The 13,261-nt window shown below is 41.5% G+C and overlaps 1 protein-coding gene across 1 annotated transcript in view; it reads left to right on the forward strand.

Moving 5' to 3' along the window:
- Nucleotides 1-13,261, forward strand: part of LOC146862838 (gamma-aminobutyric acid receptor subunit gamma-1-like) — a 644,159-nt gene that overhangs the window by 159,268 nt on the left and 471,630 nt on the right. Inside the window, exon 4 of the mRNA XM_085643311.1 lies at nucleotides 8,721-8,941. Coding sequence (XP_085499437.1) covers nucleotides 8,721-8,941 — 221 coding nt within the window. The remainder of the gene's footprint in view (nucleotides 1-8,720; nucleotides 8,942-13,261) is intronic.

Below are 13,261 nucleotides of genomic sequence, written 5' to 3' on the forward strand. Positions count from 1 at the left end.
TAAAAATGAAGAAAAGGGGGCCGGGTAGAAACACCCTGATGCCCTAGGCCTGGCCAGGGGGTCCTCCAGGGACAACACCAAAACTCCCACCCTACACAACAATCCATAGCATGCCCGTACGTCAGCTTGTACTCTCAAGCATGCTTCTCAACACACAATTACTCAGAAAACACACAATAGAAATATGGGACCATATGAACCTCAACAGACCCAACATTGTCTTCAACATAGAGACCTGCCTTAACCCATAAGTGGGTTTGAACATCACTATAGCAATCCCATCAGGCTACAAGATCTCTTGACAGGACAGCCTTCACATGCAGGAGGAGGACTCTCTATCATCTACAAGGAATTTATCAAATGCAAAACATTCACATAGAATGCCACCTCATTCATGGTACACCTGCATATCAAGTAGCAAATGTCTAAAAAATTCACCCTGAATGGAACCCTTGTCTACTGACTACCTGGACCCAAGCCACCTTTTCTATCATCATCACCAATTTAGTTGCTCCGCTTGCCATCAAGAGTCTACATTCTCCTTAGGGACTTCAACTTTCAGGTGGAAGACTGAAAAAACCCTTTTCCGCAGCACTTCTCGAAAGCTTGAGAAGCATTGGACTCACCCAGTTCATCAGAGAGCCAACACACACCGCAGGACAAACACTAGACTCATGTTTACCACAAGCTACTGCAGCTAATACCACTCCACCACAAAGCTCACATGGACCAACCACTCAATCATCCACTTCCAAATCAACACACTTCAAGCCACAGCTGGATTAAAATCACAGAAGCAGACTATCTCAGCGCCCTCAGCATTGATCAGCCTAGCGCCACAAACAGACTTGACAAGGAAATCAATAACTTCTACAACTGGATCAAGAAATGTGTGGACTCCTTGACTTCCATCAAACCCAACAAGCACAGTAGAACAAACAAGAAGACCTCAGAGACAATAAACAACACTGTAAATAGCTAGAAACTAAATGGCGAGCCAGCCACGACACCATGGACAAAACTACCTACAAGGCTGCACTCAGACCTTATCACCAGAAAATTAAAGACACTAAGAAAAAAGCATTGGAAATGCAACAGGTCTCGCATTTGTTTGAGTTAGAGTTATTTGTATGGTAAATGGTAATGTCTTTTACCTACGAAGGAAGGAGGGAGGAAGTAGAAGAGAGACTTTGAGCTAAGGATCTTATGCCTGGAACACAAGAGAGAGGAGTAGAAAAGATAGAGAAGAGTAGGAAGAAAAACAAGTGTTGAGGGCCAGAAAGAAGTCTCAGGCTTTTGATGTCGCTTTGCATCCTTATCTAACCAAAGGGAATGTTTTCCGTTTACTGCATCCTGCACTCGCACCAAACACTAATGTATGTGTACTCTGCCATGTCGGGCACCTTAAAATGCCACGGGCCTCATTTGGCAATTGTGGATGCAATTGGAGAACCTCAGAGAGTCGAAAATGCCCGATTGTTACTGGTGTACATGAAGCTCACAAAAGCAGAGTTAATCTCCAGCTTTTAACAGGTACGATTGTCTTTCAGACAGAATGAGGAGACATGAGGCTCGCATCCCTGAACAGAGCAGACTTAAACAATCCAAGCCCTTGTATCACAGGCAGCTATAGGTCAAAGGCTGACCACGAGAGCTCTTCGAGGTGCCCCGAAATCTGGGGCAGAAAACTCGTTGCAGACAGCCTCCAAGCTAGCAGAGCTGCCCCTGTGCACAAACTCGAGAATGAAGTGGCTTATTGTAAATTTTTATGGGTGGGAATAAATGCTCCCATTGAGCAATGTAGCTTAGTGGTGGCATCAGGGTTCTTCATCCCTTTCAAACTAAAGAGGCCACAGCTATCAGGGGCCAGCGTGGAACTAGCAGCTGCTGCTAATGGCTGGCTGCAAGCTTCCATATTATGCTTTGTTATCCATCCAAGTGTTCACACTGTGCGAGTAATTCATTGATATTTGCAGTATTTGTTTTAATGTGTAGTGCATGCGTGCCTTTGGAACGTGGCCCAGTTATATTCAGGACCCCAAGCACAGAGCTGAATTCAGCCCCTCTTTCTCTCCAACCAGCTCTGCTTAGGAACATTTTGTTCACCAAAAAACAACTGCTGACTGGGATTGATGGTCACTTCTTAAGGACTTAAAAAGAAATTAGTATTTTTGCTCAGGATGACACAGACAGTTAACTCGATATTAGTGCTCAAGAGTGTAATCACCTGTTCCACAAGCACTACAGCCCTCATTTAGAATGGTTGTGATAACGGGTGAAATGTGCTATTGTGTTATACCGCAAACATTAACTTATTATGCGGTTTCACAGTGATGTGGTTGCACCTCATGCCCAAGGTAATGCATTTACTGCTACTACCGCTCATTTAACACCTCCATTAAATAGTGCAGCGTGCACCTTATTAAGCAGGTAGGTTTGATTGAAGAACGGTTCAGTAACACAAAAACTACATGGAAATATATCATATGGCATTTAAAGAACTGTGGAGAAAATGCAGACATCATTTCTCCCCCACTGTAAATTCAAAGAAAATTACTCACAATTCACCACCTAATTTACTACAAATGTAACCCATGTAATTGCTGCTATGCAAATCGTTGTAAAGTGCTCTGATACCCACTGTTCAAGTTCGTGCTATGCAAAACCTCATCAATAAATAAATAAAATAAATAGAATTGAACCCATGCTCCCTTCAGTTATACTACCACACGGCCAGGTGCCTGACTACATATGCCCAGCAGAACAAAAACGGAAACTCAAGTGGTTTAACACAATGCAAAACCATTGGTCACCAACAACCAGTTCCAGGACACCACTAGGAATAATATGACTGCTTTCCAGGTCAGTTCAAAAGATAGAAGAAAAAGCATCTGGAAGCAACGGGATCCAGTAAAAAACATTTAGAAATGGTCAAGTATGCAGTTGGATCAGAACTCGATTGCTTTACAAATTCAGCCCCAAAGATGTCGCTTCATGCTCTTTGACACTCTGCCACATGCAGTCCTGCATTCATAATGGAACATTTTAAACTACAAGTACCAGAATGCACCGGAAAAAAAAAGATTACTGATTACAGTGGAGGCTTTGCGTTTCAAGCTAATAATAATGCAAGAAAAACAATTGGAAACAGCGCAGGCATAACTAGATGCCAAAAATAAGTGTTAAACGTGTATAAAGGTCATAGCTGTCAAGTGGCCTCATCCTGGATCTGTAACCAACAACATGATGAGTGCAGAGATTTTTAAGTCACCACTTGCAATGATAAACAAAACTATACATTCCAGAGCTAATTAACTAGACTACTGGTAACATTTGGCAGCTTGCAGTAAACTTTTTTCAAATCCTAGTATCGAGAACAGTCTAAACAGAAAGTGATCTCTAATTGTCATTGACTTAAAAATCGCCACCAAAGGCTTCATGTTCTGAGGTTGTGATCTGATTTTACCCTCAACTTACAAATCAGTGGAATTTAGGGCCATGCACAATTCTCAAGGTTTCCACGTATTAAGAAGGTTGTTCACACGTGTACTTTTTCTTGTAATATATTTCCAATCCTGCAATATTTTGCCCTACACTTAAACACCACCAGGTTCTTGAGCCACCTATCTGTGTTAGAGTGCAGTCAGGTTTCAGCTCATCCCCGTGTCCCAGCTAACCCTCGCCTCTCGCCGCAAAGCAATGAAAGTTCACGTTTGTCACCTGACGCAGCGCAGTCATGGTTAATGTTTAGCTGTAGACAAGTCACCGAACAGCTAGAAACAGAAACAATACAGAAATGAGGGTTCTCACCTCTAGCCACCTCTGAGCATTGGTGAAAGCTGGCTCGCAGTTTTCCGTGGGGCTGTCTCGCAACTCCATGGCTTGCGGAGATGGTGGAGGTGTGGACAGGGATGGTCAGCGGGTGCACCGAGACTTTATGCTGATGTGGAGCTGAGCTTGAGTTCCCTCGCCTGATTAGTCAGTCCTGCTGCTTCAATGAACTGATGGAGGAAGCGGCGGGTCACATGCCCTTCCCTGTTGCTACCGCTGTCTGGGACACCAATATAATAAAAATTCTGCGTACTCCTGCCATGGAGGAGATTTGACGAAAACATTTTGCAAGGCACTCTTCCGCACATCGGTGGAGTTGTTTCACAGGCCGAGTCCCCCATTTGAGGAAAGCGGAAGGCTAGCTTCTTTCACTCCGGTTGAGTGGGATAAAATTCAAAATGACTAGGGGGGGGGGGGGCGAGAAGGCACGGGATGCGGGAGGTGGGAAAGGAGGCACGGGAAGAAAATAGTGCTCACAGTCGAAATAAAACATACTGTGCAACACTTGAAGTAAAGGGGCCAGTAGGCCTGGAAGGATACAAATGACAAAATGGCCATCATGAGGAGGGACTAACAAGCCTAAAACCAATCAGAAGGCAGCATTTAGAAACTAAGCCAATGAAATAGATGGGCGAGAGTGGGCGGAGCTTCCACTCCATACTGAATACTGCATGCCTCACAAAGCAAGCAGCACATGCGCGCTGCCGCTATAGGCTTGACCTAAAAAGGACTAGTGAACTGTATTGAAGGAAACTACAACAGCTATAAGGAGACCTTCTTGAGCATTAAGGATTTCACCTCACCCTTAGCCACTGTCAAAAACATTGCTGCGTCCCAACAAGTCTGCAACAACCTATCCAATTACTTCCACAGCAAAATTACCAACATCTACAGTAACTTTGCACACCTACCGAACCCCAGAGTACTCATCACTAACCTACCCACCACCAACCAAGACAGACATCCGACTAAATGGACAATCCTCACCAAAAGCAGCACAGCAGCAATCATACGGACGATCCATTCAGAGACCCAAACAGATCCCTGCCCACCATCACATCTACAACCCAGGAGCATCACCAATCAGCACCACCCTGACCCACATCATCAACACCTTCATCAAGTCTACTTCCTATCTGATTACTGGAAACATGCAGAAATCAACGCCTTTCTCAAGAATCCAACAGCTAACCTGAATCAACTGAGCAACTTCTGACCCATTTCCCCGCTCCTCTATCCATCCAAAGTGATTGAAAAGGCCATTAACAAGCAACTCCCAAACCACCTCGAACTTCACCAACTTCTAGACAACACATAATCAGGATTCAGGAAGAACCACAGCACCAAAACAGCACTCATTGTGGCCCACAATGACATTTGAAACTTTTGGACTGGGGAGAAATATCAGCCCCCATCCTGCTCGACCTCTCTGTGACCTTTGACATTGTCTCCCACAACACCCTCATCAGAAGAATCCACAAAACTGGCATTCAAGGATGCGATCTCAAATGGATCTGTTCCTTCAACATATACATCATACTGCTCACCAACATCATCCGATCACAAGATATCACTGTTCTCTCCTACACCGATGACACACAACTCATCCTCTCCCTGACTGACAAAACAAATACCACCAGAAGCAACTTCAACTGCATGGCCATGGTAGATGCAGTGGTGGGTGGTGGCAAATCACATTGGGGAGGAGCAAATAATATACACATAACAAATACACATTATACACATAACATGCTCATATACATACATACCCATATAGACATAGACACATAATACATACACATAATACACATAACAAATATACTGTAATATAAATATACACATAAGAAAATCAATTACCTCACACAGCTGCTCAGTCTTCTGCAGAATGTCCTCGTTGTGCTGCAGCACATCTTCTGAGCACGAAGCCCACAACCAACTCTATCATCAATAAACACAATGGGTTAATGTCCTGAGCAAAAGTCATCCAAATTCTCATGAGAAAGAGATCAACATCAAAGTTTGTGACAAGTTTCTTATCTTCTTTATTTTCTCTTGCCAAGATTCAACAGACTTCTAGCCAACACGCGTTTCGTCTTTTAATGGTGTCAACCAAAGACTTCTCCAGGGCATAGACGTTACGTCTAGCGAATATAAGACAGATACAACCCAGCCAGCCGAGTAATCTGGGAACGCCAAGTACCGCAATAATAAGGAAACAGTTCCATCAAGATATATGCCGTTGTCCCGGAGGAGTACTCTCTTTGTTCGTTTCTTTATCTTCAGGTGATACTTGCCTACGCTCTATTTGTTACAAGACATGCTGCACATATAAGTCTAATATGGTTGAGATGCATATATCTTGACAGCACTGATTCCTTATTATTGCGGTACTTGTCAATCCCAGATTACTCGGCTGGCTGGGTTGTATCTGTTTTATATTCACTAGACGTATCATCTAAGCCCTGAAGAAGTCTGTGGATGACACCATTAATACACGAAACACGTGTTGGCTAGAAGTCTGTTGAATCTTGGCAAGAGAAAATAAAGAAGATAAGAAGCTTGTCACGAACTTTCATGTTGATCTCATTTTCATGAGAATTTGGATGACTTTTGCTCAGGACATTAACCCATTGTGTTTATGGAGTGTAGAATCTTTGTTTTGCACAAGTAGTGAAGGTGGATGGCCTTCACTTATGTCCTTCTGAGCATCTTGTATTGAGAAATACCACTGGACCCAACTCAGCGCGAAAGTGTTCCCAACCATTCTTCTGTTTTAGCAACTCTATCATCAAATCAATTCTAAAATGTCTTGATTTGCTGGTTTGGGCTGCCTCCACGCTACAGTATGTGCAATGGTAAGGAAGGCGTTGGACTTCGGAGTGGTTGCATATATTGTTCTCGCTCAAGTCTGTGCAACTGTAAGGAGAGCATTGTACTTCAGAGGGATACAATTTCATCTTCCCACCACAGTCTATGCAACAATTGAAAAAGTGTTGGAATTCGGAGGGGTAACATTTATTATTCCCAGTACAATCTGTGCAACAGTAGGGAAAGTGTTGGACTTTGGAGGGTTTAAATTTACTCTTCTCACTCTTGTCTAAGCAGGTAAAGTACTTTATTGTAAACAAATTACATATTTGAATAACCATTTAAATTTAGAACAAATATAAAACTCTTAATATGAACATTATTATTTAACCGCAAAAAATGAATACATATACAAAATTAAAAGCAATTAAACAATTCAAATGATTATTAAACACTTTAATAATTATCAATCTTAATGTTGTTAATGTATTATCACTTAATTGTCTTCCTTTGATATACCCTTACAAACCTAGCAGCCCACACTTAAAATATAAATAAAAAAAATAAGTAGAACACAATTTACATATTTGATTCTCAATTAACGAATTAATTGACAGTTAATAGTTACTTAATTTACTATTACTTAATTATTTTTCCACCCTGCAACCTGCAAACCTAGCAACTCACAACTAAAGATTGAGGAAAATAAATTCATTATCAATTAAATATTTAGTAATAAATAAATAATTGGTAATTAATTATTTTTTAATTATTTTTGCTACCACACCTAAACTACAGCCAACATTTAAAGACAGTACACAATTTACATTATTGATGATTATTAATCAATTAAATAAGAAATAATAAAGGATGTATGACGTAACAACGCGAGTCATTACAACGCGTGCAGTTACATCGCGGTCGTTACAACGACTGCGATGTCACTACGCTATGCCATTACAACGCAAGTCTCTACATCGACTTGCGCTAGATGGCGTGCTAACATTAGAAAAGCGTAATTTACTATTCCAACTCCAGTCCACTTAACAGTAGGGAAGGTGTTGGGATAGTAAACTACACTATTTGTAATGTTAGCACGCCATCTAGCGCAAGTCGATGTAAAGACTTGCGTTGTAATGGCATCGCGTGGTTACATCGCGTTCGTTGTAACGACCGCGATGTAACAGCATCGCGGTGTACTGACTGCGATGTTAACGATGTTTCCGAATAATAAATGATGTATTGTTTATTAATTATTACCTAATTAACTTACCACCCTATACCCCTACAGACGTAGTAACCCGCACCTAAAATATAAGTTTAATAAATCAATATCACCTAAAACATATAATGAATATCCATCACATACTTGCTTAAAAATGTAAAATTATTAATTCAGTAATTAATTATTTATTAATTATTCCTTAATTAACTTCCCACCTATCCCCTACAAACAGAACAACCTGTTACAAGACCATACATTATTGTTAACAATTAATTTGAAAACTATAAATCACGTAAAATGACCAAATATATTTAAAAAGAATTAATAACAATTATACAAACAATACAATCTGCAAAGCATTCAGAGGCATTGGGCCACTCTACCTCAGAAAGAAGACTGTTCCTCACATACCTAAAAGACTTCAGCGCTTCTGTAATGCTCATTTACTGGAGGTCCCAAGTTATAGGATAAATACCAGAGATGGCAGGTTATTTTCCATTCTAGCCCCTTCTGAATGGAACCAAATCCCCCTCTTCTTAAGGACAAAAACAAACAGATCCTTATTCCGCAAGCAACTCATGACCTGGCTTTTCTTCCAGCAAGATAATTAGTCAACTCCCCTTTTCATGCACCTCACTCTACATATTAGAGGCACTCTATTTCCACAGTTTGAGGGTACCCTTTGGGCAACAGAGCACTTTACAAACTCAATAAATATTAAATATAGGTTAGGAGCAATGTTATCAGCAATAAAGATGACATACATACTGATATAATTTCTGTTACTGGCTGGTTTGTACTGCAAAGAATGTCTCCATGACAATGTTACTATACTAATGCTTCTATTTCGTTTTAGGAATATACAATTGATATAATGTTTGCACAAGCCTGGTATGACAGTCGTTTAAAGTTTAATGGTTCCATGAAGGTACTCATGTTAAATAGCAATATGGTTGGAAAAATATGGATTCCTGACACATTCTTCAGAAACTCACGGAAATCCGATGCACATTGGATAACATCGCCAAATCGTTTGCTTCGGATATGGAATGATGGAAGAGTTCTGTATACATTGAGGTAACACAGTTTAGATTTTTTTTTAAAGCTAGGTATCTCATTTACTACTTGATTGAAATAGAATTTGTGTTTTCCCTTTTTGCTTCACTTCCACTGAAGGGTGATTATGATTTGTGCTGATTATTTTATCCAAGTGGTTAATTTTTTTAATGTTTGGAAAACCTGGTTATCCATACTTGCATATACCATGAGCATTACTACATTATAAGTTTGGTGTTAGATTTATGTAGCAATACAATGATAAGCAGCCCAACAGATCTATGAAACTCATTTCTATGGTTGTTGTAGCTATGAAGTGATGGGTGTTCAATCAATGCGTAATTAAGTTAATTCTAGTAGTTATCTTGTTCATACATATATACCAGGTACCTTGCCTGAATTTCTGTTTTGCTAATTGAAGTAATTAGCTGGCATATTAGTGTTTAATGTCAATAAAAAGATGAAATGCATATTTTTCATCACTTCATCACTTATTCCTAAATCTGAGTATAAATGTATGTCATGGCCTCTCAACTGCTTGCACCCTTCCTTTTCATTGATTTATACCTTCAATCACTTTGGCCATCTGTTTACCTAGTTGGGTCACTGACATGAGTTTACTTGTGAAGTACTCCCTCATAATTTTGAGAGCCCATCATGCCAGAGAGAGAGTGAATTGATGGAGCTTTGTTTCATCAGAGTGGCTTAGAAAGGTGGATCCCAAGCATGCATGCCTGATGATTACTTACCTATGTCCACTGCTCCTACTGGGGTGTATGCCATCAACCAGGACTCTCCACCCATCTTTGTCTTGGGCTTTTCTTTCAATCTGACTTGAGGTGTAACCATCTCTTTGTGGTCAGCCTTGAGGCCTCAATGCCATGTGTTTCCTAGCCTTCCTCTTTTTCTTTATCCCTTGAAGGTTCCAGGTGAGGGCTTATTTGATGGCGTTTGATGCAGGCTTGCAAAGGGTGTGTCCCATCCAGCCTCAGTGTCTTTTCATGATTTCTTCATGTGAAGGGAGTTGTAAAGATTGCTGCCATAGGTCCTTGTTGCTTATGGTGTTTGTCCACCGGATTTGGAGGATTATCCTCAGACATGTGTTAATGAAGTTTCGGACTTTGTTGGTGGTGGTCACTGTTGTCCTGCTCCATACAGAAAGACACATTTTACATTGGTGTTAAAAAGCCTGATCTTGGTTTGCAGTGTTAGGTCCATGAAGCTCCATATCTTATTTAGCTGAATGAAGGCAGCCTTGCTTTGCCAATGTTTGCCTTGACGTCGGTGTCTGTGCTGCCCTATTTGTCTACGATACTGCCCAGGAAGGTGAAGGTCTCAACATCTAGCAGTGCACCACCTGCAAGAGTAAGTGCAGTTGTGGAGGCCATGTTAGCCTTCAGGATCTTGTTTTTTCCCTGTGGATATTGAGGTCATGGTGTGCTGATGTGGCTGCCACTTTGATGATTTTCTTCTGCATCTTCAGATGGTATGCGAGAGTAGTGTCTGGTCATCTACAAAGTACAGGATGTCAAGGTGTATCCAAGGTGTCCACTGTATCCTATTTCTTTTTATTGCTGTGGATGTCTCCATGATCCAGACTATGGCCAGCAGGAAGAGAAAAGGTAAGAGCAATCAACCCTGGTGCACTCTGGTCCTCACTTCAAAGGCTTCCATGAGTTGTCCTCGATGGACCATCTTGCAGGTTCACTAATAAGAGTTCCTGATTATTCTTCTAAGTTTATCTTGCACACCGCAGTGGTGGAGCACTTTCCAAAGGGTCACCCTTTTTATGCTGTCGAATGCCTTCATTAGTTGATGATGTTGACATAGACGGGGGTAGTTCAATTCCACTTGCTGCTCAATGATGATGTGCAGTGTTTCACCCTGGTCTGTGCAGGATCTATCTTTGTGGAATACAGCTTGCTGTTCTAATAACTGAGTATTCACTTGTTCCATCATTCTGTTCAGGATGACCTTGTTGATGAGTTGGGCTATATTGGAGGGCCACAGGCCTGAAGAGAGGGCTGCAAATGATGTCTGCCAATCATTGGATGGCAGTGTCCACAATGCCTGACTCAAAATCTGTCAGTCCTGCCATATGTAGGACATTTGGATGAGGAGCAGAAGTGAGCCAACCACCATTGTAGGTGGTTTAAAATCCAATATTCCACCACTTTTTCTCTGAGCCCCCCAACGTGAAATATTTTGAAGTTGGGCCCACTCCAAAACTTTATGGCAAGGATTGAGGCAGAGAAAGGGGCAAGGCTGAGCTCAGGGGCAGGACTGTAGCTCATAAATAATCCAGAATACATGTGAGAACTATAATAGGGAAAATGTATCAAACAAAAACAGAAATTGACCAAGAAAAAACGTGCTCCTAATAATTTGGGATGCTGTGGGCCCCTGGTACTCTTGGGCCCTACTGCAGCTGCACCTACTGCACTAATGATAACCGGGGCCCTGAGTAGTACACTATCTCTGCTGCCTCTTTCACCCCTTCTTCACCATGCTGCATGAACATTCCAATCTTGAAGCATGCTCTCTGTCCCTTTTCTTTTTTGTAGCTTTATATAGCAAAGACTTGGCCAAAGGCATTGGAACACTTTATATGAGCATGAGCATGAGCATCAGACACATTACACAAGATTAGAGTCATATTTATTTTTTCAGGCTCGGGGAAATTGAGGAATTTGTCCAGAATCATAGAATGTTGAGCTGATACCAGGACTTAAAACCGGTTCCCTAGTTCCTAAGTTGCCCCCCCCTTTAGCAAATGAACCCCCATAGACTTGTCTAAAGGAAGACAGTCATATTTGTGATATTTGTGATCCAGTGGGTTCCTTAGACCCCTGGACTGCAATGCTGCAGCAACTTTTCCACTAATGACTGCTACTGCCTTGTGAAGTGAGCTGTTCTTTCTGACCTTTGTTAAAAATATGGGCTCTCATATTACCTCATCCCTGTTATTGCCATGTCACCGATGCCCTGACTAAGGTGTCTCCTCTGCTTCCATTTCCCTTTCCTGTGGGCCATTGCTCCAGGGCCCAAATCAACACTGACACAGCACATGTACACTTGGGCCTCAAGGAACGATAGTAAAACAGCCATAATTTGGGTTCAGTCAAGGATACTAAAATTACGTGATTTTGTGACCACTGTGTTTTCTGCATAGTTATGCATTACCCATATTTGCCACAAAATCCATCATTGGTTGCAATATCTGTAGATTTCAGCTAAGAACATAGTTTATAGCTCAAATTGATCAATAGTTACTAAAATATTGGCAACATTTGTTTCAGCTCAGTAAAAGGCTCTAGGCAAATGTTAACTGGCCCAATTTCTAATGCGTATTTTTTGGACTTGGCCCTTTGTGCAGGGTTATCCCAGGACTTTTTGCCTTCCTCCTGTATTTTTTCTGACCTGTTTTCTGACTTTGGGCACTTTGTCACTGCTGATCGGTGATAAAGTGTATATGCTCTCCCTTTATAAAGTGTTGTCAAGGATTAGTGACCCGATGGTTGGCATATTTGATTTACCAGTCAGACCCTAGTAGAGCGCACTGTGTGTGCCCAGGCCCTGTAATTCAAATGCTGCTAGTGGGTTCCAGCACTGTTTGTGCCACCCACAGAAGCAGCCTGTAAATGTAACATTGGCATGCCATTGCAGAGCCTGTGTGCAATCTGGTACTGCCATGCCGACTTGGTAAGTACACCCACTTGCCAGGCCCTAACCTTCCCTTTTCTTACATGTCAGACACCCCTAAGGTTAACCCAAGGCACCCTTTGTACATTATATAGCATAGGGTCATGGTAGCGTACTCTTTTGAACAGAGCGAATTGGTAGTAGAAAAACACAACATTAATTGTTCTGGTGTAAATCCAATTATTTTAATTTAAGAAAAAAGAGAAGAAATCCCATTTGCAGTTGTATTCCAAGCATTAACAGTCAAAGACAATGCTGATATTCATTGTAATTAAAGTAGAATACACTACAGTGCTCTCAGTGTGGAAGTGGAAGAAAAAGGGGGGAGGTAGGGGTTCCGTGGTAACGTGAGGGTAAGGGACAAGGGAAAGGTATTACTGACATAAATACATCACATTCCATAGTGTAGTTCTTTTCCAGTCTCAACGAGATCAATTGTTCCGGAAGGTACACATAACACATATTGGACAACTAATTATTTTGAAATAGTGTCGCTGGAGTTTGTGTGATATGCGGTGTCGACGTTTCGACCCCTGAGTGCAGGACTGGTTGTAGTCCTTGCAGGACTGGGAGGAGCACTTTGAAAAGATGGGAGATCTCCGCCAAAATTGATGTTGAGTGTGGGCTTGATGAAGCTCT

The sequence above is a fragment of the Triturus cristatus genome, chromosome 2_2 (genome assembly GCF_964204655.1).
Source record: "Triturus cristatus chromosome 2_2, aTriCri1.1, whole genome shotgun sequence".
Taxonomy (NCBI): Eukaryota; Metazoa; Chordata; class Amphibia; order Caudata; family Salamandridae; genus Triturus; species Triturus cristatus.